We start from the raw sequence: 23,771 nt of genomic DNA, 5'->3' as shown, positions 1-23,771 counted from the left end.
TTAGATAGAAAGCACTAACACATAGTCTGAAAGTCTCTGGAGCTTTTCTCTAAAAAAGAGTCTCGGATTTTTTTTTCTGGCTTGTTCCCCTAAAAATCAGGTTTTTAGATTGTACATATATCTAATTTTCTCTTAAATAATGAAACGGTAGCGCTTGTGCTGTTTTCTCAAGGAAAAGAAAAAGAGTCCAAGAAATACAAGAGATTTCTTCAAGAGAAAGGAAAAGGTCCAACAAAATAGACTTTGACGCGAGTAGATATGATGACGATAATTCCATAAAGCCAAGAGATACGATGACACATGCCCTGGCCACGCCACTTCCCAAACCAAAAGCTCAAATCCTCCCGAAAACGAACGCCAAATCCTTGCCGAAAATAAAAACCTCACCACTTCTGCGACTGCGCGACCCTGTCTCTCTGCCCTCTCCACCTCCTCCTGCTCGCCCGCCTCCACCCTCTCCTTCCCGCCGCCGCCGCCGCCGCCTCCTCGCCGGAACCCTAAATGGACGCCGGTGCCGGCGCCGGCGCCGGCGCGCCCTACGCCTCCCGCACGGCGGAGGAGGTCTTCCGCGACTTCCGCGGCCGCCGCGCCGGCATGATCAAGGCCCTCACCCACGGTACCCGCCCCCCTTCTCTCTCCGCCTATTTCCCGCCTCCCGGATTTTCCCCGGCCGGCCGCCCGCCCCGACGTTGCTGACGTGCTTTCTGTGTTTGCTTGGTTGGTGTTTTTTTTTTTTGCAGAAGTCGACAAGTTCTATCAGCTCTGCGACCCCGGTGAGTACGCTCGATCTCCCCTGCTGTAGGGTTTCGCGCCGCCCAGGCTGCCGCCGCTGCTAGGTCTGGGCCGTTCCGTTGCTCCCCTGGGAATTCCGGAGCTAATTTCGTTGAATTTTGCGCGGCTGGAGCTCCGTAGCTTCGCAGCTTCCGTCAATGCGGCGATGAACTGGGGCGTGTTGCGTGGGATTGGAACTATAGGCTGGGAGGAAATACGGTTTACTAGTTTCTTATCTTAGCTCGGACTCTTCGAATTGGTAGTACTTTGTGGTTACTGCTTGGTTGTTGGCTCTTTTAGAATTTGACGGTAGCCAGCCATCATTGCGAGGTGGAGGAATTTGAAAAAAAAAATGGTGCTGGGGAGCTTTGAATTAGTGATGTACTCCTCTATCTGTTGTGTATTGTCTCTTTGTCGGTTTGCTCCTTTTGTAGCTTTTTCCTCCATAAATGCAGTCTAGGTTCACGGGCTCATAGTCTCATACGTTTTGGTGAAATCATTAATCTGTGCTGGAGTAGGTGCTGTTGCACCATGGGGTTGGGTGAGAAGCATGTGTGAGGCTGCTTTATTTATCTGTTCTGTCTAACATTGTAACGGATGCTATCTCTGTTTGGCCATTGCACTGAACCGAGGAAATTCTGCAAGTACTACTCGTGCAAAATTGGATGTATCTACTAATTCTGTTTATTTGAACAGAAAAGGAGAACTTGTGCCTTTATGGTTTCCCTAATGAAACGTGGGAAGTGACCTTGCCAGCTGAGGAAGTTCCCCCGGAGATTCCTGAACCAGCTCTAGGAATCAACTTTGCAAGGGATGGCATGAACGAGAAGGATTGGTTGGCGCTAGTTGCTGTTCACAGCGATTCCTGGTTACTGGCTGTTTCCTTCTACTTTGCAGCACGGTTTGGGTTTGACAAAGAGGCAAGGTAATGATTCCATTAAACCTTTGCAGTTTCCTCCAAACAAGAATATATGTATCTGTTAGCTTCGCATCCTTCATTCCCTTACTGATTTCATCTACAATTCCGTTAGTCCTTGATCAGGGGATATGCAATACGCGCGACAGTTTTCCCCATTGGTAGCTTTTGCTTTTCTTCTTAAGATATTATTTATTATCCTTCATTAATTTTTTACTTGTTTAGACTACCCTCTCTTAAATATATCTCTCTATAAAAATAATTTGGTAGGAGATCTTTGTTTTAATGGTTTCTTCCATGTGCTGGTTTTCTCATTCTGAAAAAGGAACTGAGTGCATGCCCATATGCTCTTAATGGTATCAAAAACAGAACACGCCTTTGGAATTATTAGCATCACACAACGTCTGGGAACACTAGAACACTTTCTGTAGCATATAGTCTGAGCTATGAGCAGTTTCGTTGTTAAGTTTTCTTGTGCAGGACTACAATTGAATTCCACTGTTCTGAGGTTGAGGCTATTTTGTCTTCCCACACCTACCATCCAGTGCTGCATTTAAAATGTATGCCACTATGGTCTGCGAGGAGTCAGCTTTCTTAAACATTGACCACTATTATACATCAAAGTATCTAAAGTAGCCATGTAAAAATGTTTTTTCAGCTTTGTTGAAATAGCCTCAAGAATAAGTATTAAGAATATCAATCACACGCACAACCTGGATACTGTCATGTCTGGAATAACATACATTCTATTGCTAGTGAAGTTAAAAACAAAATAAAGTTAAAGCCATTGAATTCTAGCACCAACTGTATACATAAAGCAGACTGGCCTGGGTTGGACTGGATTCAAATGAAGTTAGTCCCACCTCATGAGTATTTATCCAGATAGTCTAAGGCCTTGTTCGGTTAATCCCCTTGTCAAGTGGATTGAAGTGGATTGGAGGGTATTAGGGGGTATTTTGACGTAGAATTTCTAATAAGCCGAACAAGATTATCACCCTGAAACATCGTATCCTGGACTTGTAGCTTGACGCTTTGGAAAACATTGACTTCTACCTCAAACTAGTTTCCTTGTGTTTAGGTGGGAATAAATTGGTTCCATTGCTCGCAGTTTATTTGGAATCTTGCAAGATTATGTAATAATTAGGCAACATGCTAACTGACAGCTATCTCAGAATGTAATAAACTTTCACATTCTGATGAACCCTGGACTGGCTTTTTCTTTCATAGTGAAAACAAACATGATAGACTTTGAAGTTTTTCTTATTAGTATTCAAGACGAGTGGTATAATTCCAGATTGAATCATATCAATGATTATGTGTCGACGTGTCGCAACTTGTCGCTGGGGTACCGACAAGCAGACAAGTCGTGACAAGTCTCGACAAGTGCCAGGCTTGTCGATGTGTTGTCGACAAGGAACTACTAAAAAATACTATTCTCCATTTAAATTTTTCTAGGATATCGATCCACTCATTATCCCATTGAAATTCTTCTAGGATAAGAGCATTTGCCCTCTTTCCTTTGCATCCTTCCTCACGCAGCTTCTTAAACCTATTCTCCATTTACCGGTTGCATGAGACATATGATAGCTTGTTCAATCTCTTGCACTGTAAGCGGTTTCTCCCTTTAGTGTAGATCTGCAAAGTGCCAGGGGAGAGGTAGCTGGGGGAGGGAGATGCGACCAGTTTCTGAGTCGTTGGGTTTCACGAAGACATTTTATATCCCAGGCATATAACTTGTCGCTCGACCAGTTGACCTAGACAAGTCGAGGTTTGTCGCTGACAAGTCAACTTGTCAATCGACAAGTTCAACTTGTCGTGTCGCTCCAGCGTGTCGACATCAGAGTTGCGATCGTGCGACAAACCTAGACTTGTCGAGCGACACTTAATCGTTGAATCATATAGTTAAGATTGGGTTGTGCAATTATCTTTGCCAGCATAAGTTATAAATCCTGGATTGATTTGGAAATGACACGAGAATGTTGTATCTGCAAAAAAAGTGCAGATAGTATCAGTATGGCAATTTATGTTTTTCAAACAGGATATTGCATACTATGTTGCAGATCTAGTTCTCCAAAGTCCCCTGTTTTCCTTCAGTAGTTGAGAACTTTGATACATTTGCGTCAACATGGTTTTAGAACATTAGAAATTTATAGTTAAGAAAAGGTTTGGTTTGAATTGTTGAAAACTAGAGTACAAAGATGTAAAACAAACACAGATGATTATAATCCGAGTTTTAAAACAAAAAACATCTTGTTAGCAATAAGATTCGAGATACAAGAAGAAAATGCTGCAATGACTCATATCCTCGTGAAGTTGACTTAAGCTCTAAAAGCTGAATGCTGCATAACTGGAGTGCCTCGCGCAACAGGAACTTCAACATCAGGACATATCTAAAATGGCCTCTTATGTTCAATACTAAGAAAGTTACGAGATTAACATGAAAAGTATTAAAGTACATGTGTAATGCATGTACTTAGTGACTGGGTGGGTGCTAGACTTTATGAGGATATGAAAGAATGTATCAAAGCCTAGATATCTCCTAAGCCTAATTTTGTGATTGTGGTCCTCATTGATTAGTGTATTCACTATTCAGATAGGTATGGCTTGCCAGGCAAAATTAGCTGGGTGCAACTTTAGGCTTCATTATTTGTTCAAGTTCAAGAACCCTGTGTCAAAAGGCAAAATTGGTCAAATCTCAAGACTGATTGAACTGTATTTCAGCATCCAAAGTTGGAGTAAATTTGAATGCTATTATGGGTAAATTGCCTAACAGTTATTTCTTGGACTCTTTATTGCCTAACAGAATTATTTGGGGCCAGCATGGGCCCTGCCCCCAGCCAAAAAGTAATTGTTCAACAGCTACTATGTAGGGAAATTTGTCAGAGAATTACTTAATGAGCCCCTGCATCTGCAGTGTTCAAAAGCCCATGAATTGCCACTTGCTGCCTTCCCTACCAGCCAGAGAAGCCACCAGTTCACTTGTCCACTCCAACAGTCCAAATTTGAGACTGATGCCTTCCCTACCAGCCAGAGAAGCCACCAGTTCACTTGTCCACTGTCCAACAGTCCAAACTAGACTGATGCCTTCCCTACCAGCCAGAGAAGCCACCAGTTCAGTTGTCCACTGTCCAACAGTCCAAACTTGACTGAATTTTATTTCTTCACTACAGGTTTTACCATATAATAGACTTATGATAGTTTGATAGCATTTCAATACATTGAATTGTGATTTGTCCCCTCATAGTTCACTCAAGCTCTGCCACTGTTCCACCCGATATTTTGTCACTGTTTTTGCAATTTGCATGGCATAAGGATGTTGCAAGAGCTAGTGACTTCTTAGGTGCAGTATTTTTTTGTTTGTTTGTTTGTTTTATGTTGATGGTAGTTAATTAATTCTGATGTCAGCCTATATTTTGTGGAAATGTGCAGAAGTCGTTTGTGGAAATATAACAAATATCGGGTGCCAAGAAAATAAATGAACCATATCAATTTCGTAGGTTATGTAGCTTGCTTGAATTGATCATGTGATGCATATTTTGTCCATTTTTGTTTATTTTTCTACTAAACTGCGTGACTATCTAGGACTTCCTTTATGTTGTTCTACACAACTACGCCAATGTCATGTATCTCTTTGATCTACTCCCTACGTTCCATATTAGTTTTCGCTGATTTGGATGTATCTAGAGTCTAGACACATTGTGTGTATAAATACATCTGAATCTGCGACAACTAATATGGAATGAAGGTAGTATTTATTATTTTATAACAAAAATTGCTGTAGTATTTATTATTTTGATACTTTTAAGGGGAGTAGTTTGATTTTATGTTGGGTGGAGAACATCCATACTACTGAATTAATTTTGGAACTGGAAGAAGCTTAATTTGCTACTCTATGGATCCTAGCTATCGTGTATTATATGTCTGGCGATCATAGTTGTTTTTCCTAATAAGGTAAAATCCTTGTTGTCAATGACCTAAAAGTATGATCTCTGTAGCACCTAACCTCATGCAATTACAACCTCAAAGGGAAAACCTTATGCTCTTCGCGCTCAGCCATAAACAAATTAAGCTGCGTCCGCAGGTGATTATGTCCGGTTTGAGGCTCCCACTTCCCGCTATAAATCAGATGGTTTCATGTACCTCGAGAGGGACTGATATTCATAGGGATGAATGAAATTGAGGTGGTTTCTTGCACATTTCGATGAAATATATCTAGGTGATTATCCAGTATCAGGAAAATGTGTGAACATGAAAATACACAACAGAAAGCAAAACCATTAAGGTGGCAGAACAAACCACAAACTGTGGTTATTGCTATAACGATGGTAGCTGGATTGGGCCCTGCACCAGAAACTAAACCTTGATTGAAGCTAGCTAAGGTTGCTGTCTCCTTAGCTCTTGGTGATTTTGCCAAGGTTGCATGGATATATTATTTCAACTTATTCCTGTATGCATAATTTGCAACGAATTTTTTAAAGATAACAATGAAACTACCTGTGCAAGAACTATCCATATTATTGTGCATAAAACAGTGGCAATTATTGTTCTTACTGGGAGTTTGGGATACTGCAGAACTATCCATTTATGATCTGAAGAGCCCTTGAGTGAACTATAGACCTCTTATCTGCTAATGGAAGGTCGTGCTCCTATCGGTTTGTTTAAAAACGTTGACCAACGGGGGAATGATCCCTCCCTTGGCTATACGTTGTTAGGTAGGATGAGACTCTCCCCGCGGATGGACGCTAGGATGATAACCCGGTTTAAAGTTCGCCCCTCCCTGCGAAATTACCGCGAGATGGGGATTCGAACCCGGGTGGATTGGCTGCGAACTATCGGTTTGTTTAAAGAAAAAGTGAAATATAGAGTTTGTTGTTTCTGCCAACCAATGCCACTGAAGTCCAAATAGATTTTTTTTATGAGTATCAGCAAATTGATCTTGACATTAGTTGTGCCATTCAGTGGGGTTAGACTAAACTCTCCGTCGGAGAAACATGAAGCCTCAGTGCAATTTACCTTTGGGTGTTTGACAACCTGTGCTAATTAATGATATCGATGTACTGCTAGTTCAGTAAAAAAATGTTTCCTGATTCCATGGGTGTTTGACAACCTGTGCTGTGTTTTACTATCTCATACGCAGGCGACGACTTTTCAACATGATAAATAACCTGCCTACCATATTTGAAGTTGTGACCGGGGCTGCAAAGAAGCAAACCAAGGAGAAGCCCCCCAACAATACACACAAGAGCAATAAGCCAAGCATGAAAATGGTAAGTGAGACAGCTTTTTATGCGACATTTGCATCATAAGACGTCACTAATCACATTCTGTTTTGTAGCCGTCAAGGCCCGAGTCCCATTCAAAGGCACCAAAGATGGCAGCGCCCCCAAAGGATGAAGATGAGAGCGGCGAGGAGTATGGAGAAGAGGAGGAAGAGCGTGACAACACCTTGTGCGGGACCTGTGGAACAAACGATGGCAAGGACGAGTTCTGGATCTGCTGCGATAACTGCGAGCGGTGGTACCATGGGAAGTGTGTCAAGATCACGCCTGCTCGTGCTGAGCACATCAAGCACTACAAGTGCCCAGACTGCAGCAACAAGAGGGCGAGGGCGTAACGCCGAGAAGCAGCACCAGAGAGACCCGGAATGGAACCAGCGCCAGCGCCAGATCGTCAATGCCTGCAGATATGGCCTAGCTTTCTAGCTCGTAGACTTTCTTTTCGTTTCAACCGAAAACTGTTAATTAACTCTTGACCCTGCAGTTCATGTTGCTCTTGACACTTGAGTTGTGTTTAAACCGTTGGTCGGTGTAGTAATTACCAGCTTCGATCTCTTCAGCGGATGTGTCAAAGACTGTTCTTCAACTGAAAGGACCCGAAAGCTGACCATTGTTTCTGTCGTTGTTACCCTCAGTTCCAAGCCATAAGACAGTTTGTAGCAATTAAATGTGTTTAATTGTACACTGTTTTGCTGTATAATAGCCGTCACTATTCCAGCTCGAGTGCGATGACACCGGCCACACGCTGCGTCTGTTGGTGGCTGGCTACGGCCAAGAGGTCGTCGCCGCTGCGGAGGCCAAGCCAGTCGTGCCTGCTACAAGCGCACCTCCTCCGATTCTGGCCATCTTCTTCGCCGTCGGGAGTAACCCATGGCTCTCAACGGCAGCGCCTTCCCCTTCTCCATGAAGAGCATATTTGTGGCAACGATCGGCTGCCCGGACCTGGCCTACTTCGTGTGGCCGCGGTGCTGCCAGAGCAACATCCCGTTGGGGCGAATTCTTGGCATGGTGACACACTGACACGGCGGCTGCCGCCACCGGCTGTGGCGGCATGAGCCTGCCGCCCGACAGCTCTGCAGGGCGCTGATTCCCACGCTTAACTTTGCTGATTCCCACGCTTAACTTCGCTGATTTTCAGGCCGACGCGACCTGTCGGTTGGTGGCATGCGCCGCGCGGGAGGTCTTTATATCTGCTGATTCCTGCGCTCTCTCGCCGACAGCTCTCTTTCATTCACTCTCTCTCGCGTTGCCTTTCTTTCTCTCGTCTCTGCTATTCACCAAGAACACGGAGGAAGAACATCAAGGTACGAGCAACGCAACGCATGGATCTGTTTTGGCACGAACGGTGTAAATTAGTTTGTCTTTTTAGCTAGTAATTAGCTATGCAGTGTTCCGTTGCAGAAATTTTACAAATATTTCCGGTCGACATATGTCGCACCTGAAGATGTTGTAGATCAATGTTAGCTCCATGCAGAAGTGGTAGTTTTTGTCACATGCACGAATGTTATTAAAAACTGTAGTTAGTAATTTTGGTTAAAGTTTAGGAAGGTTTAGAGCGGGACTGCCTTCACAGCAAGTATTCGTAGATATTGTACATACATGCAAGTTCTATGTTTATAAATTTGTTAGCAGAAATCATTTCAGTGGCTAATATTTATGTTCACGTGATAATAGGTGGACTCTCTTGATGGTCATGGTGATATGTTGATGCTGATGGGAATTATTTGGAAATATCTTGACCCGTAAATTATTTTTGGAAGAAACAAGTCGAGGTATAAATGAAGTTGTGTAATCTTTGCAAATATTTGACGTATGAATGCTATTTTTAAACAATAATCATGTACTGTTGTGAATGATGTTGCTATTCTTGTTAGATTTTTTTAGAGTGATGCTACTATTTTTCTGAATTGTTATATATTTTCTTAATATCGGATTTGTATTAAAAAAAAATGTAGTTGAAGATGGTGTAGATCAATGTTAGCTTTGTGCAGTTGTGCTAGTTTTTTTCTCACATGCACGAAATTGTTAATGTTGTCATTAAGTTTCAATTAGTAATTTTGGTTAAAGTTTAGGAAGGTTTAGAGCAAGATTATCTTCATAACAAGTATTTTTAGATATTGTACATACATGAAAGTTCAATGTTTATAAATTTGTCTGCAGAAAATAATTTCCTTGGCTAATATTTATGTTCACGTGATAATAGGTGGACTCTCTTGACGGTGTGTTGATGCTGATGGGTATTATTTGGAGATATCATGACGCACAAATTATTTTTGGAAGGACACCCATCGTCAAGTTGAGGTATAAATGATGTCGTGTGATATTTATCGTTAGAATTTCTTTGACTGATGCTACTATTTTTAAGTTATTGTATAGTTTGTTAATATCGTATTGTATAAAATTTGTTATTATGGTACTATTATTTTTAAATTATAAATAAAATATTAATTCTACTATAAAAATAGTAAAAGGATAATTAAAAAATAAATACAATTAAAATACGTTGTTACTAATTTTGTTACTGTAAATCCGGTTGTGCGGTAGGTACGGTGGGAAATTTGTTAGTGTTTTACGGGGAAGTCGTGCACGACGATGTTTCTGGCGTCGATGTTTTCAAATGCGACTCTATGAAAGTTGTACTCAAAGGCATGGTCAATGTAGGTTTTTTGGAAGTCAAAAATGCATCCGAGCGAAGTTCTGTCCTGGGATGCGAGGAAAAAAATGACCGTTAAGGCCATTGTCTGCGTAGGAGGGAATGATGAGACAATTTCTCGTTGGGGTTTGCGGGAGGTCAAAGGTGATAACTGGTGGACGAAGTACATGGAGTTTGCAAGCACACCTGGTGTTGCTTTGTATAGAGAGCCGATGGTGTATGTGTAGTTTATTTGTGATAGTGATGATGTCGGATGCAGTAGCGGCGCTGCTTAGGTCGAGCTAGCCATCACTGAAGCCCTTACGATGACCCATTAGAGCTGATGGGCGGCCACCATGTGTCCGACCCAGGATATTGTTTTGCAGTCGTTGATATCAACAAACACGTGGAGGGATTGCCGTAGGCGCTAGATTATGACGATGACGGTCATTCTTCTTCTTCATCATCCTCGGACGAACAAGGTGTTGGTCCTTGTAAAAGGGAGGTTGTGGCACCGATGGACCCTGAGTTTTTACAGACTATGATCATCAATGAATTTTTCCCTGTTTCGGGCCTAGCAGAGGCAAGTCTACAGGTTGGGTAGAGTTTCCTAGACAAGGACTCCGCTTACCAGAAAATAAAGAGGCATGAATTAGCCTAGGGTATGCCACCGCTAAACATGTGTCACGTGTCATGTTAGGGGTGGTGGTGGAAAAAATCTACCTAAAATCTAATTGGCTTCAAAGTCGGCTACAATGCTAGGAGCGACAATGGCGCATCTGACAAGTCTTATGATTGTGCCCCCAGAATGCTCAATAAGATAGCCGTAGCTAACAAGGGCACTCATTGTTGCTCATGAAAGCGTCTACACCCAAGTGAGGAAAACAAAATTATCTTTGATCGTTTATTTTGGAAATTTGCCCTAACTATACAAGCATACTAGTACTATCGTCCAAAATTATCAATTAAAAATACCTTTCTCACTTGAAAGTAGTAGGGCACACTCCTACTGGCAGCCGCAGTAGACGCAAATAATCAACAACTTCTATTGCATATGCCCTGGTCAAGGGAGAGACTAAAGATAGTTTGTTGTGGTTTTTGAGATGCTTGAAGCTTGGAGTCATAAAAAATCGTCCCGATGTTTGCATCATCTCTTATCGTAACATGGTATCATTGAGCGTGCTCGACATTATCAAGCAGTCGACGAACCCTGATTGGGGTTGGCCTATCTAGAGAGACAATGTGATGCATGAGGCATTTGGCCGCAAAACTTTACACAAAGTTTAAGAACAAGGATTTGTTCAAACTATTTAATAGGATGTACATGTAGACACTGATGCGAAGATTAATGCAATTTTGACAAGAATCAACGGATATATTAAGCGTGTTGGCTTGCCAGTGAGAGATGACATGAGGGATCGTAGAATGGCTATAAAATTTTCCTAGTAGATAATCGGGAATTTCCCTCATTTATACAAGTGGGAAGCAACACATAACACTAGGGCTGGCTACGATAAAATGATCAACAACATGTCATATGAGTACAATGGAGTTCTTAAAGGTGTGTGATCCATCTCTATCACATCCCTAATTAATGGAACTTAGAACCGGACTCTCACATAATTTGTAGACATAGTCCAGGTCGCCAATGCACAATTTGCAATGGACGGGCCATGGTATGAACTGATGCAATGATATCAGGGCGAGAAAGCGAAGAAATCCCAAAGTTATGATTGTAGTTTAGTGGACGCACTTAGAAATACGTGGAAAGTCAATGTACGAGCCAAGTTCATGAAAACCCACCACAATGGAGAAAGAAAGTGGCTGTAACCCTCGGTCCCACTACGTGTGAGTGCACTTGTAACAAGACAGAGCTTTTGTGATACCCGTGTAGTCATGTCCTCAGGGTGGTTGTGGATTATAACATTAGCGTTGAGGCTACACATCTCCTTACTTAAACACGCACAATCTATTCAACACCTAGAGCGGTGAGTTCTGAACATGGGAAATTAATCAACTCTATAGGTATCTCTAGCCGAAAAAATAACCCAATAGGTTGCAGGCCACACGTTGATGAGAACCGCAAAGAGAAGGTGTTCGTCTCGGGATCATAGAAATGACATGGATCATAGCTAGTCGGGAGAACCAAACTGGTATTAGATTTGCATGTGCCCCGTTCACCTGTAAAGGGAGTGTTGGTACTGTAGCAAAAAACCACCCTAAATGATGTACCTATTACTCGGGATGTACCGTAATAAATTTGTACTCGTGACGATTAGGTTTATCTGTACTCGGGATGTACAATAATAAGTTTGTACTCGTGATGATTAGGTTTATGTTTTCACGAGTTGTATGTTAATACATTTGTACTAGTGATGTATTGTAATAAGTTATTCTCGTGATGCCATGATTTATTTGTGTTGTAATAAAATGGCCGGTTGTACAAATATTAAAGTGAACTAACTACAGTAAGCTATGATTATGTGTGTACGGGTTATGATGTCGCACGTGTCATACCTTTTACATGGTCGTGGGATGTTAGGCACCGTTGCCACCTCTCGTTAGACCCTCACACCCACTTGAACCCCAGTCCGACCTTCACGCTTCAAACTATCAAGAATCGAGGTTTGTTTACGATATTTTTGAGGAACACCCTAGGGTTTACGGACCTCTTGCTTATTCTAAAATTACATCTAGCAAGGACAAGTTAGTCCATGTTAGACCCCTCTCATCTTACAAACCCTATTATTGATTGTTGTAGACCTGAAACACACACCTTTCACTTATGTTGTGGGGAGTTGTTGGCGCCTACCCTTAAAGATGTATCATTGATCAATTCTCTACCAATCAGTGGTAAGCCATTGGTCCCTAAAACATATTCTTGTATTTGTCAACACAAAGTGTCAGATTGAGTAGGCATGGAAATCTTGATTCCACCCACATTGGAGGGTGTTCTAGGGGTGTCCCTCTAAAGTGGATAATACTCAATTTTTGTGAGTTACAAACTTATGCAGATCATTAGACTGTGAAGATGCATATCTTTGTGTATCTGTTCTATCTCTTCGGTATAATGTTCCTTTAGTCACACGGTTCGTTGTTCTCCCCAGTCTCACTAACGTTGTCGAGCAGATATATAGTAGATGCCCCTTACCTTCCAACCCCATATACAACTTCGGTTCCGCTATGATCGATCATAACTCATACCTACATGGGTTGTGTGATGCCACCAAGAATAGAAAAAAATACTACTAAGGGCAATATACTTTGTGTATGCTACGCGTTTCTCCAGTTATCGTCATGGGAGTACCTCCCAGTTGTATGTCCCCAAATAGTCAACACAATTCACCCATACAACAATATACATGAACAATATGGCCTTGTAACTATGGGAAGTTGGTGAATACATGTTAGCAAACGTGTTTCCACAAATATGGTACACGGTTGCTACCCTGAACACCACAAGCAGTTTGAGATTATGTAGGATTACATCAGTTAAAAAGCTCGAACTGATGTACTCCAATAGAAGCTCGAACTACTTGTGGTGTTCAGGGTAGCAACCGTGTACCACATTTGTGGGACAATGTTTGCTAACATGTATCCACCGACTTCCCATAGTTAGAGGGCCATGCACTTCTATTTGTTATTATATGGGTGAATTGTGTTGACTATTTAGGGACATCTAACTGGTAGGTACTCCCACGACCATAACTGGAGAAACTCATAGACCACAACAATTATGTGTCCCTTAGTAGTATTTTTCTTTTCTTTATGCCATCACACATCCCCTGTAGATATGAGAAATCATAGTATAACCAAATTAACTTGTATATGAGGTTGGGAGGTAAATGGGCATATACTATCGTCTTGACAATCTTAATGAACTGGGGAGACGAAGGGGACATTATACCAAAGAGACACAAAGAGATTCTTCTTACCTGTATCTTGATCCGCATCGGCTGGTAACTCACAAAAACTGAGCATTAACCAGTTTAGAGGGACACTCCTAGGACATCCCCCAATGCAGGTGGACTCGCGCATTTCCATGCTTAGCCGGCCTGACGCTTCGTGCAACCAAATATTAGAATATGATTCAGGGACCAATGGGTTACCACTAATTGGCAGAGCAGTGATCAATGACACACTTTAATGGTAGACGCCGGCTCCCCACAACATAAGTGAAAGGTGTGTATCTTAGGTCTCCAACAATCAACAAGGGTTGTCAGACAAGAGGCGTCTAACATGAACTTATCCTTGCTAGATGTATTCTTAGAATATGCAAGAAGTCCGTAAGACCTAAGGTGCTCCTCAAACATATTGTAAACGAACCATCGGTTCTTGATGGTTTGAGCCTAAAGATCGGAGGAGGGTTCAAGTGGGTGTGATGATGTAACCACGGGTGGAAACAGTGCCCGACATCCCACGACCCTGTAAAAGGTCTGGCACAAGCGACGTCATAACTTGTACACATAATCATAGTTTATTATAGTTAGTTCACTGCAATATTTGTACAGCTGAACATTTTATTACAACACAAATAAAACATGGAATAACAAGAACAATTTCTTACAGTATAACACTAGTACAAATTTATTACAATACATCTCGTGAACATATAAATCAAATTACCACGATTAGAAATTTATTATAGTACATCCCAATTACAGATAAACCTAATCATCACGAGCACAAATTTATTAGAGTACATCTCGAGGTAAAATTACATATGCAAGGTTGTTTTTGTTGCGGTACGTGCATTCCCTTCGCGGGTGACCCAGGCACATGCAAACCCGACACCGACGTAGTTCTCCCGACTTGCTATGGTCTAGGTCGTTCTATTTTTCCAAGAGGAACACTGTACCTTCGCGGTTCCCATCAACGTCAGGTCCGAAACCTATTGGGGTTTTTTTCCGGTTAAAGGTACCTATAGAGTTGATCACTACCCCATGCCTAAAACTCACCGCTTGTGGTGTTGAATAGATTGTATGTGTTAAAGTAAGAAGATATGTAGTTCCCGAAGCTGATATTATGATCTACATCCGCTGTGAGGACATGACTACACGGGTAGCACAACACCTTTGGCTTGTTGCAAGTGCACTAACACATGGTGGGGCTGAGGGTGATGGTACGCTTTATTTCTCCTCTATGGTGGGCTTTCACAAACTTGGTTCATACATTGACTTGTCTTTTATTTCTGAGTGTGTCCTCTAGACTAAAACCATGACTGTGGATTTTTTTTTTCTTTCTCATCCAAATGTGGTTGCACCTTTTGATACCATGGCTTCTTCATTTCAACTTATGCATTGATGACCTGGACTGCCTGCAAAGTATATCAAAGTCTGGTTGCAAGTTTCATTATCAGGGATGTGATATGGAGGGCTCGTAGGGAGCATAGTGTAATCAGGCTGTGCCCACTTGTATAATCAGGGAAATTCTCGGTTATCCACAAGGACAGATTTTGCAGTCGTACGATCCCTTCAGTTTTCTCTCGTCGGCAAGGCAGCACGCTCGATATCTCCATTTTTCCCGTCCAATTGCATTCATCTTCACACGAGTGTTATGCATGCACATCCGCTTGAATAGCTTGAACCAATCTTTGTTCTTAAAATTTTGTGTAAAAAATTACAGCCAAATACCTCATGCACCACCTCATCTCTATATAGGGCCACCCAGTTAGGGTCCGTAGACTGCTTTATTATGTCTAGAGTGCTCAACAGTACCGTGTTGCGATCAGAATTGATGCAAACATCGGGAAGATTTTTCACGAGTTCAAGCTTCAAGCAGCTCAAGAATCAGAACCATCTATCTTTGTTCTCGCCCTCGACCAGTGCATAAGCAATAGGAAGGAGCTGATTATTTGCTTATGTTATGATCGCCACCATGAGTGTGCCCTTATACTTTCGAGTGAGAAAGGTATCATCAGTTGATAATGTTGGACGGTAGTACTGCAATGCATGTACGGTCATGGCAAATGCCCATAATAAATGGTAAAAGATAACTTTGTTTTCCTCCCTTGGGTGTCCGACGATTTTAATTATGAACACTGTGAGTCTCCTTGTTAGCTACCGCTATATGATGAAGCATTTTGGGGCATATTAATAAGTCTGCTCATAGGTGCCATACAATTTATTGAAAAATTTCTCCTTGGCATGCCTAGCCTTGTTGTAGCTGACTTTGAAGCCAATCCGATCTTCGGTAGGTTTTCTCAGCGCCTTTATACCAACATTGACATTTCTTCCACCGCTGTTGACATGACATGTGGCACATTAGTGGTGACATTGTAGTGATTTGTAGGAGCCCCCGTTTGCTCGCAGCTATGTTCACTTTTGAGATACGCCAGGGCTAACATACACCAGAGCTCTTGCGAGCGACCACTCTTCCCTTGCAACCTTGGTTCAAATTGATGCATATGACTTTTAACTGGATTCGATCAAACTGTTTCACTCTATGCCGGCGAGAAATGGCCAATGCATGCCCCTTTATTGCCTGGTCAGTAGAGTTCTTGTCTATGAAACTCTGTCCAACATGCAAACTTGCCTCTGCTAGACGCGAAACAGATTGAAACTCATTGGTGATGGTCGTAGTTTGTAAGAACTTAGGATCCATCGATGTCACAACCAGCAATCCCTCCACTTGTTCGTTGATATCAATGACCGCAAGCCAATATCCTTGGTCGGACACATGGTGGCCGTCCCTCAACTTTAATGTGCTAGTGTTAGGGGCTTTGGTGATGGCCAGCTCGATCTCAGCAGCGCCGCTACTGCATCCGGTATTATCACTTGGAGGAATAAACTGCACATCCATCATTAAATCTCCATACATAGGTGTTTGCATACCTCATGTACGTCGTCCACGGGTCATCGTCTTTGACCACCCACGGACCCCAACAGAAACTGTCTCATCATTCCGTTTCACTCGGTCCAAGGAGGCGACGGGTCTCGCCGCTCCACTCATCGGTTTGGATCACGGTATAACAGCCTACGTGTTCATGGTGGACGCGTGGAGGTTTTGGTACGTTGGTTCCCACTTCAAGGGAACGGGCGCTTCACGGTGCCCGTCGTGTTGGACTGGGCTTATTATCAGGCAGGGCCGCCGGGCGCCGGGAGCTCCTGCGCCACCGCTTGCGCGTGCCGGAGCAAGCGGAGCGTCTGCCTCGACTCGACCAACGGTCCGGGGTACATCTGCAACTGCACCAGCGGCTGCAAAGGTACAAGCGCACCCCTAAAAAAATGTTTCATCGATCACCTCTGTCATCTCAGTTATTATTGACTTATTATGGCACATCAATCGCTTACTCTCTGTCGATTCTTACATATCGTGCTCAAACGGAAGATGTGGACGAATGCGCGCACAACGATTTGTATCAACAAGCCAGGCAGCTATCTCCCAAGGGATAGAGTGGAACTGGATGGTTGTCACCAAGAGGACAGATTATCATTAGTGTTGAAGGCCGTCACAGGTATGTACAAGAAAATTATATATAGTAGCAGTACGGAGTAGTGATAAATTAGTTTCTAAGATGCAATCCATTTTTTTGTGCCTGTGTTCAGGTGCGTAAGCATGTTCCTGGTGATCCTCAGATCCTGATGTGCTTCTGCGCGCACCCAAGGAGCAAAGCTCAGAGCAAAGTAGAGGTTCTTCGAGCAGAACGGTGGCCTCCTCCTTGAACAGCAATTGGGTTCCCTGGCCAGCTCCGGCGTGGAATTCAAGATCTTTTCCGAGGAAGAGATCAGGAGGGTCACCGGCAGCTTCGACGAGGCGCGGGCCCTCGGCCGAGGAGGCAACGGCGTTGTCTGCGGTGGCGTCCTCGCCGACGGCTCCACCGTTGCCATCAAGAAGTCCAGCTCAAGGAGAAATCCTGATACTCTCGCAGTCGCAGATCAACCACAGGAACGTCGTGAAGGGATGCTGCCTCGAGGTCGACGTGCCCATGCTGGTCTACGAGTACGTCCCCAATGGCCAACGGCAGCCTCCACCGCTACATATATCCACGGCTGCGACGGCAAGGGCAAGGCGCCCATGCCGCCGGGTCAGCGCCTTCGCATCGCCCCGGAGTCGGCGCACACGCGCTGGCGTACATGCACTCATCCGCCTCACCGCCGATCCTGCAAGGCGACGTCAAGTCGGCAAACATCCTGCTCGACGTACGGCGAGCTCACACGGACAAGGTGTCCGACTTCGCCGCGCCAAGGCTCGCGCCCGTCGGAGGAAGCCCAGGTCACCAGGTGACGACGCTTGGCCAGGGAACGTGTACAGCTGACCTGCAAGAGCGACGTGTACAGCTTCGCGGTGGTGCTGCTGGAGTTCCTCACCGGGAGGAAGGCGTTCTCTGGGTTCTGCCCGGACGGACAGTGTACAGGATGACACCAAGCCTCGCGTTCTGCTTCGGCACGGCTGTGCAGAGTGGACGGCACCGGCCGCGGGAGATCATGGACGGCCATGTCAGGGAGGAACTCGGGGTCGAGGTGCTAGACGAAACCACGGAGCTGGTTATACGGTGCCTGAGCTTCTATGTATGCAGAAATCCAACCGTGTATATCAGAAAAACGGAGTAGTTTGCCTCCTATGGTCGTAAGGTGCAAGTAGTATTCACATATCACTCCGTTCTGTAATACTAATACGGAGTACATTAGTCTGGGCGTGCGCCGTTGAATGAGCGAGCAAAAGAAACAAGTAGATCCATCGACTGGCCGTGCAATTGGGACTTGGGACTAGCTCTGTTGACTGTTGCCCTATATATTGGCAAAAAGCTTTGGTAACTAGTATGAGCTTGGGTAAAAAGGAGTAGTTCATAATGGATGTACATCACTATAATATTAATCTTTACTGTTGTGAAGATCTAAGTTTATGATGGTCCGATCACTCTCTATGTTACCTACGGACTAAAGTTGCCATTAATTATTGCAATTATCGTAGTAGTACAATTTTGTAGATCTGTGTATCGTAGTCTTTTGGTTAGTTCATTAGATTGATGCACATTTCCAGCACCATGATAACACAAGCATTCAATCAACTCAGGGAAGAGACAAACATTGGCAATGCACAAGCATTATCTAACTTATTGGGCAAAGCACGACTATTTAGCTATTGGTAGGTAAAAAATATCATGATTATGGTACATTAGATGATTTCCGGTGCTCTTTGCAGCAGGAATGACTAGCACCGTAGGATAAGCTAATACTGGGATTTGTTTCTTAGGATACATAACAGGGTGTAACCGAGGTCCAATCACAAGGGATGGAAATGTAAACCCCGATTAGTGAAGGGAAGATCAAAAAGACGAGAAGCGATAATCAAACAGAGCTCTTCTTTAGGTAAATCCCGCATTTACAGCAACCGGAGTCACAAAACGATGAGAAACCACAGCACCGCAAAGTTACTGGGAAACAAACTAGTCATACTCGATACAAGAACTCAACAGACGGACACCTAGACCGGCTACAAATAGGTCGGATATCTGTCTCCCTTATACACCAGACGCATATACAACTTGTTAGTCAGTTTTTTCAGTTAGTTACAGGTTCCCTCACTGGTCCTTCCACGAGTCAGCCAAGCCCTCTGAGAGTTGACAACTTGAGATGGTACCAAGCCGAGTACTATTCCTTCTAGTCTGACCGACTTGAACGGAAAGAGGTTGATTTCAGCTAGAACTTGCCAACTCGCATAGGCCCAGACTCCAATGTATGAAATGAACTATCTCATCCCGTTGGTCATCACAAATGACACTTACATCATTGTGGTACTACTCCACACAGTCGAGCTTTGCCAGGATTAAGCAGCGACTCCGACATTATCCATCCCTGTAAAACCGAAAAATTAGAGTTGTTAGGTCGGATAACATTACATTAGCCGATGGTTTTGATCAGGCTATTTGATCATTAGTAGAATAACCAGAGCACATCGGAGGAATAATGTTGATAGAGAAGGCAGTTACGTCACCTGTTCTCTTGCTTTCCTCTTGAATATTCCATACGACGATGTAACAATCTTGCAAGATTCTTCAATGTGTGGTAGAAAGTCCATGTTCAGAGGGTTTGGGTTTACATACTGGTGTGACCCTTGGTCGGAGTTCAAGCGCTTCCGTGCTTTCAGATTAGCATGTGATGCAGTAATAAAATGCAGCAAGACATGTGCCTGTAAACCAAAACACATTTGAAGAGGGTTAAATAGTTGCAACAAACCCTAACCAATGTAATATTATGAAAGTAGTTAACAATCACTGCTTACATGGAAGGCAGCTTTGAGAACGTCATCTTGCCTTGCTTGGTCCTTGAGCAAAGCATAAACCCTGTCCTTTGTAGGGTTATATGTAACAATGTACCTCTCATCCTGTAATCGTACGCATCACAACTTTATATACTAATCTTTGATAAAACTAAAGGGAACAGAAACACCATGATGGAGGACAACAGTCCCAATAGAGTGAAAAAGATTGTACCTCAAACAAAGGCCTCGTAGCAACGAATGAAGCAGGTTCTTGAAATGCCTCCCCAAATCTTGAACCTATGAAACCGAAACAGGTCATTAAAAGGTCACACAGTCAAAATTCGCCGCCAAGTAAACATGATCATAGTTGCAAACCTATCGCAACAGGTTGATGTCTCCAAGGTGGATTAAATACTGTCTCCTCTGAGTTTCCTTCCTTCAATGACGGAACATGCCCTGCATTGGGAAAATCAGAGACTCAAATATTAGACTGATACTCCATATCTTTCATGGATTCTAAGAATAACTATGCATTACATAGAATCATTATAGTGTATTATTAAGAAACTCCACACTAAAAAGTCTACTCAGTAGAAATTAAGATACAAGCATTATAGTGTATTATTAAGAAACTCCACACTTGTAAGTCTACCAAGTAGAAATTAAAAATATTCACTTCATGTACTAATGAAATATATTCGAATATATTTGGCTTTTCTCAAAATTATACCCACTATCCAAAACATGATGTTACCAAAGATTGATTTGGTGTGATGCTTGCACTATATTTGAGGAAAACTGTGATGTGCTCTTTTCTTCGACAAATCATGAAAACATCTGACTAGGAGAGTTTCTAACAAACAATGCTCACTTACCAGTCTTTACGAAGGAATCCACTGCCACAGTGAATCTTGCCGTATTTAGCGTGTTCAGCACAACAGACCTTACCTGGTAACAGAAACAATATTTCACGTATTAGCGGATAAGTTTATCAGAAATATTTGACCATAACAGAAGCAAACAAAAATAAGAAGCAAACCTCTTGATATGAACTAAGGAGGTATCCACAGGACAAGACTGCAAATGAAGCCACCAATGATGGATTCCTCTTGGAGATGAGAATGCTCATACCGGTACCCAACTTCACAAAAGAGGTAATAAATAAAAATCAGATAACTAGCATATGTATATTTAGTAGTTCAGTCAGCATGGTGCAAATATAAAAACAGGAGCACTAAATGTAGAACATAAATGGTTACCAGATCAGCGATGTTCCCAACACTTTCTCCTTTAGCAGTAACATCTCCAATATTTTCTCCTTTCGCATATGCCTTGTAGATTGGTGTGCGGGTTGAGGTAGATGTAACAGCAGCAACATTCTGAAAAGAAAAGAAAAATCATTATATCAGCACATTTGCAAGTAATGGAATAATAGGTTGTATCACTGCCATAAATTATTGCAGTAAAGCACAAGGTCAAACCTTGACAACATTTGCCATGCAAGCCAACGGCAGGAAAAGTTGAGGGAATGCTGCAGTTGCTAACTCTATCCCAGCTCCCAGTTCCATCATGAGATCTCCAGAAAAGCGGAGCTGTAGTAAATTTTGATTTCGATGAGTCTACTGAAACAGAACAAAACAAATGCAGAACCTCTGCAAACCATTTGGTGTCAAATATTGCACCTGCTTGAGGTCACAGTCAAATTTCTTCCCTTGACGTGCAAAAAGCATTTTTCCGACACGCCCAGCACCATCCTGTAGTAACAGAAAACGATAAAACCGTCAGCCAATAATCAATTACTGATAGCACAGGATAACGACACCAACAATGGAAAGAACATTTTACCTTGAGTATCCAGTTAATAGCCACCGCACCAGATGTAGCCCTGCTTTGTGAGACTCCCACAGAGTTTAACAAGGCTCTTGTTGTAAATACGCTCATTGCTCCACCAAAGAAATGCTGAAACGAGGAAAGCAAGATTAAACTAGGTATATTCAAATCCAGTATCGCGATGCAACTGAACGTAAGTCTGTACAACATACCTTCAGTGCTCTCCATGTCATGTATGGAACATATGAAGGAGTGACGCTATCTGGAAAACCTTCGGGCACAACATATGACCTTATGAAGTTCATAATTTCCTGCGATATCATAGTTTACATAGCGCATCAGTATTGTAGTTCGCCATGCTTAGTTATGGTCAGTCAACAAGACCTCAAAAGCCATGATGAACAATAGCTGCAGCAATTAAAACAAAACAAAAAATCTCAAGGAGTTCAGCACCATCTAACAAGCAATTACTACTCCTAGCTTACAAGAGACATGAGCGTCACTTTGTCTGAATTGCAAGTTTACCCCTGAGCAAAGGCCCTAGAGCAGATAGGCTGGAATCAACCAAATGTAGGATAACCAGAAGCTAACGAAATGGAGACAAAAGTGATGACGGGATGAAATTAAAATTGTGCATTACACCGGAATCAGGTTAATCGCAAAAAGAACCAAGTACAGAGCCAGTCGTCACCATATCCACCAGCATAACATCCCAATTGAACTAATTAAACAACCAGCCAAAAAGAGACAGAATCAATCAACCTATAATAGCAACACAGAGGCTAGAATTCAGGATCCAACATAGTAGCATTAGGAAAGTATTCGTAGCAAATCCTGAACAGGATTCGCATCTCATCGAGTCTACCAAATCCGCGTATGTAGCAGTCAATTCCGGCACGACGAAACGAAACTGTCCCCAAAAACCAGCAGGAGGAGACCTAGAGAAGCGTTCCCCTCTTTTCGTCCGCATCGGATCTAGGTCTAGGCATGTAGCGACGGTCACACGTATGGGGCACGGCAATCGCCAAATCAAACACAGGAGAGGCCATAAGCAGGCGCTAGGAAACCAACCTCGGCGGGCGGCAGCGGGGACTGGAGCGGCACGGCCCTGAAGGTGGCCCCGACGGGCGCGGCCCTGGCCCTGGCGCTGACCCTGCCGGGCTTGGGCTGCGCGGAGGAGGCGGAGCCCTCGACGACGTAGCTCCAGCGCCTGCCGTCCACCTCCTCGAGGCAGAGGACCCCGTCGACCGCGGCGGGCGGCGCCGGCGCCCTGGCGGAGGAGGGCGGCGATGCCTCGGCGTCCCGCAGCGCGCCGCGCACCGCGTCCCTGACGGCCGGCGCGGGGAGGGTGATGGTCTGCGTGGCGCTCCCCGACACCGCCGCCGGCCGCTTGAGCCCCATCGCCGGAGCCATGCGTCCCGGTGGTGGTGGGGGGTGGGTGGCTGGGGGGTGAGATTTAGATGGGTTTGCGAGTGGTGCGCGATACAGCCAGGCAATCTCGCCACGGGGAGAGAGAAAAGGCTTTATACCCGAGCCGGCCTCCTGGCCGTGGAAAATATTGCGGGGGAGACTTGCCAGTCAGCTACGTTACATACTTTCTTCTATCTCGCTGACGTGCGGGCCCGGAGTGAACGGGGCCCAGGTGTCAGTGGGTTGGGAGTAATTGGGCGGTGCGAAAGTGGTCGGCTGCTGGTGCCAGCTTGCTTGCTTCCAGGTTGCTACGACGCGTACCGCTGTGATCTTCTGTCAAGGCAGAAACTGTGGGACCAGATGGTTTGCTGGGCCCATGTGTCATCGGATAACGGATGCTTGTGGCCGTGTGGGGACGAGAGGTGAGCGGTTGGCTGGCGAACCGTTGGAACAGAGGGGGAGAGGAAATGGTGGAGCCCTGGGGACGGAGGGGCTTATTTGGCTTTTGATGAATACTAGATTTTTTTTGTTTGTTCTTCCTTTACATTAGATTTTTCGTGGCGTCGGGGCGATATGATTCTGAGGTTGCTCTCAACAATCGACATGCCATGTGTGGCGTTTTAAATTGAAATATCATGGAGAGACACATCATGTGCGTTGTTTGGATTTTTGGCTCTTGTGGGATGCGAATCTCAAAGCACGTCGTGGGACCGAGATAACATGTATATATGCT

The 23,771-nt window shown here is 43.8% G+C and overlaps 2 protein-coding genes, 1 long non-coding RNA gene and 1 pseudogene across 3 annotated transcripts; 3 read left to right on the top strand and 1 right to left on the bottom strand.

The window, feature by feature from the left end:
- Positions 1-481: 481 nt before the first annotated feature.
- On the top strand, positions 482-7,584 carry LOC124706494 (PHD finger protein ALFIN-LIKE 5). Its single transcript, XM_047238157.1, has 5 exons — positions 482-616; positions 741-773; positions 1,468-1,696; positions 6,825-6,954; positions 7,023-7,584. The coding sequence occupies exons 1-5, from the start codon at positions 502-504 to the stop codon at positions 7,299-7,301; spliced, it is 786 nt and encodes a 261-aa protein (XP_047094113.1). The 5' UTR covers positions 482-501; the 3' UTR covers positions 7,302-7,584.
- Positions 7,585-8,172: 588 nt separating this feature from the next.
- Positions 8,173-9,274, top strand: LOC124708486. The gene is made up of 3 exons (XR_007005155.1): positions 8,173-8,267; positions 8,638-8,735; positions 9,167-9,274. It is a non-coding gene; the product is annotated as an uncharacterized LOC124708486 (long non-coding RNA).
- A 7,306-nt stretch (positions 9,275-16,580) lies between these two features.
- On the top strand, positions 16,581-18,147 carry LOC124647863 (annotated as a pseudogene).
- A 735-nt stretch (positions 18,148-18,882) lies between these two features.
- On the bottom strand, positions 18,883-23,056 carry LOC124706492 (protein root UVB sensitive 6-like). Its single transcript, XM_047238156.1, has 13 exons — positions 22,700-23,056; positions 21,841-21,939; positions 21,644-21,757; positions 21,481-21,552; positions 21,280-21,390; positions 21,058-21,177; positions 20,838-20,939; positions 20,674-20,746; positions 20,174-20,254; positions 20,031-20,095; positions 19,820-19,921; positions 19,532-19,726; positions 18,883-19,392 (listed from the first exon to the last, which is right to left on the bottom strand). The coding sequence occupies exons 1-13, from the start codon at positions 23,039-23,041 to the stop codon at positions 19,324-19,326; spliced, it is 1,545 nt and encodes a 514-aa protein (XP_047094112.1). The 5' UTR covers positions 23,042-23,056; the 3' UTR covers positions 18,883-19,323.
- Positions 23,057-23,771: the final 715 nt, after the last annotated feature.

Source organism: Lolium rigidum, chromosome 4 (assembly GCF_022539505.1).
Source record: "Lolium rigidum isolate FL_2022 chromosome 4, APGP_CSIRO_Lrig_0.1, whole genome shotgun sequence".
Lineage (NCBI taxonomy): Eukaryota > Viridiplantae > Streptophyta > Magnoliopsida > Poales > Poaceae > Lolium > Lolium rigidum.
The sequence above is the reverse complement of the archived record's forward strand: the minus strand, read 5'-3'. Positions and strand labels throughout refer to the sequence as shown.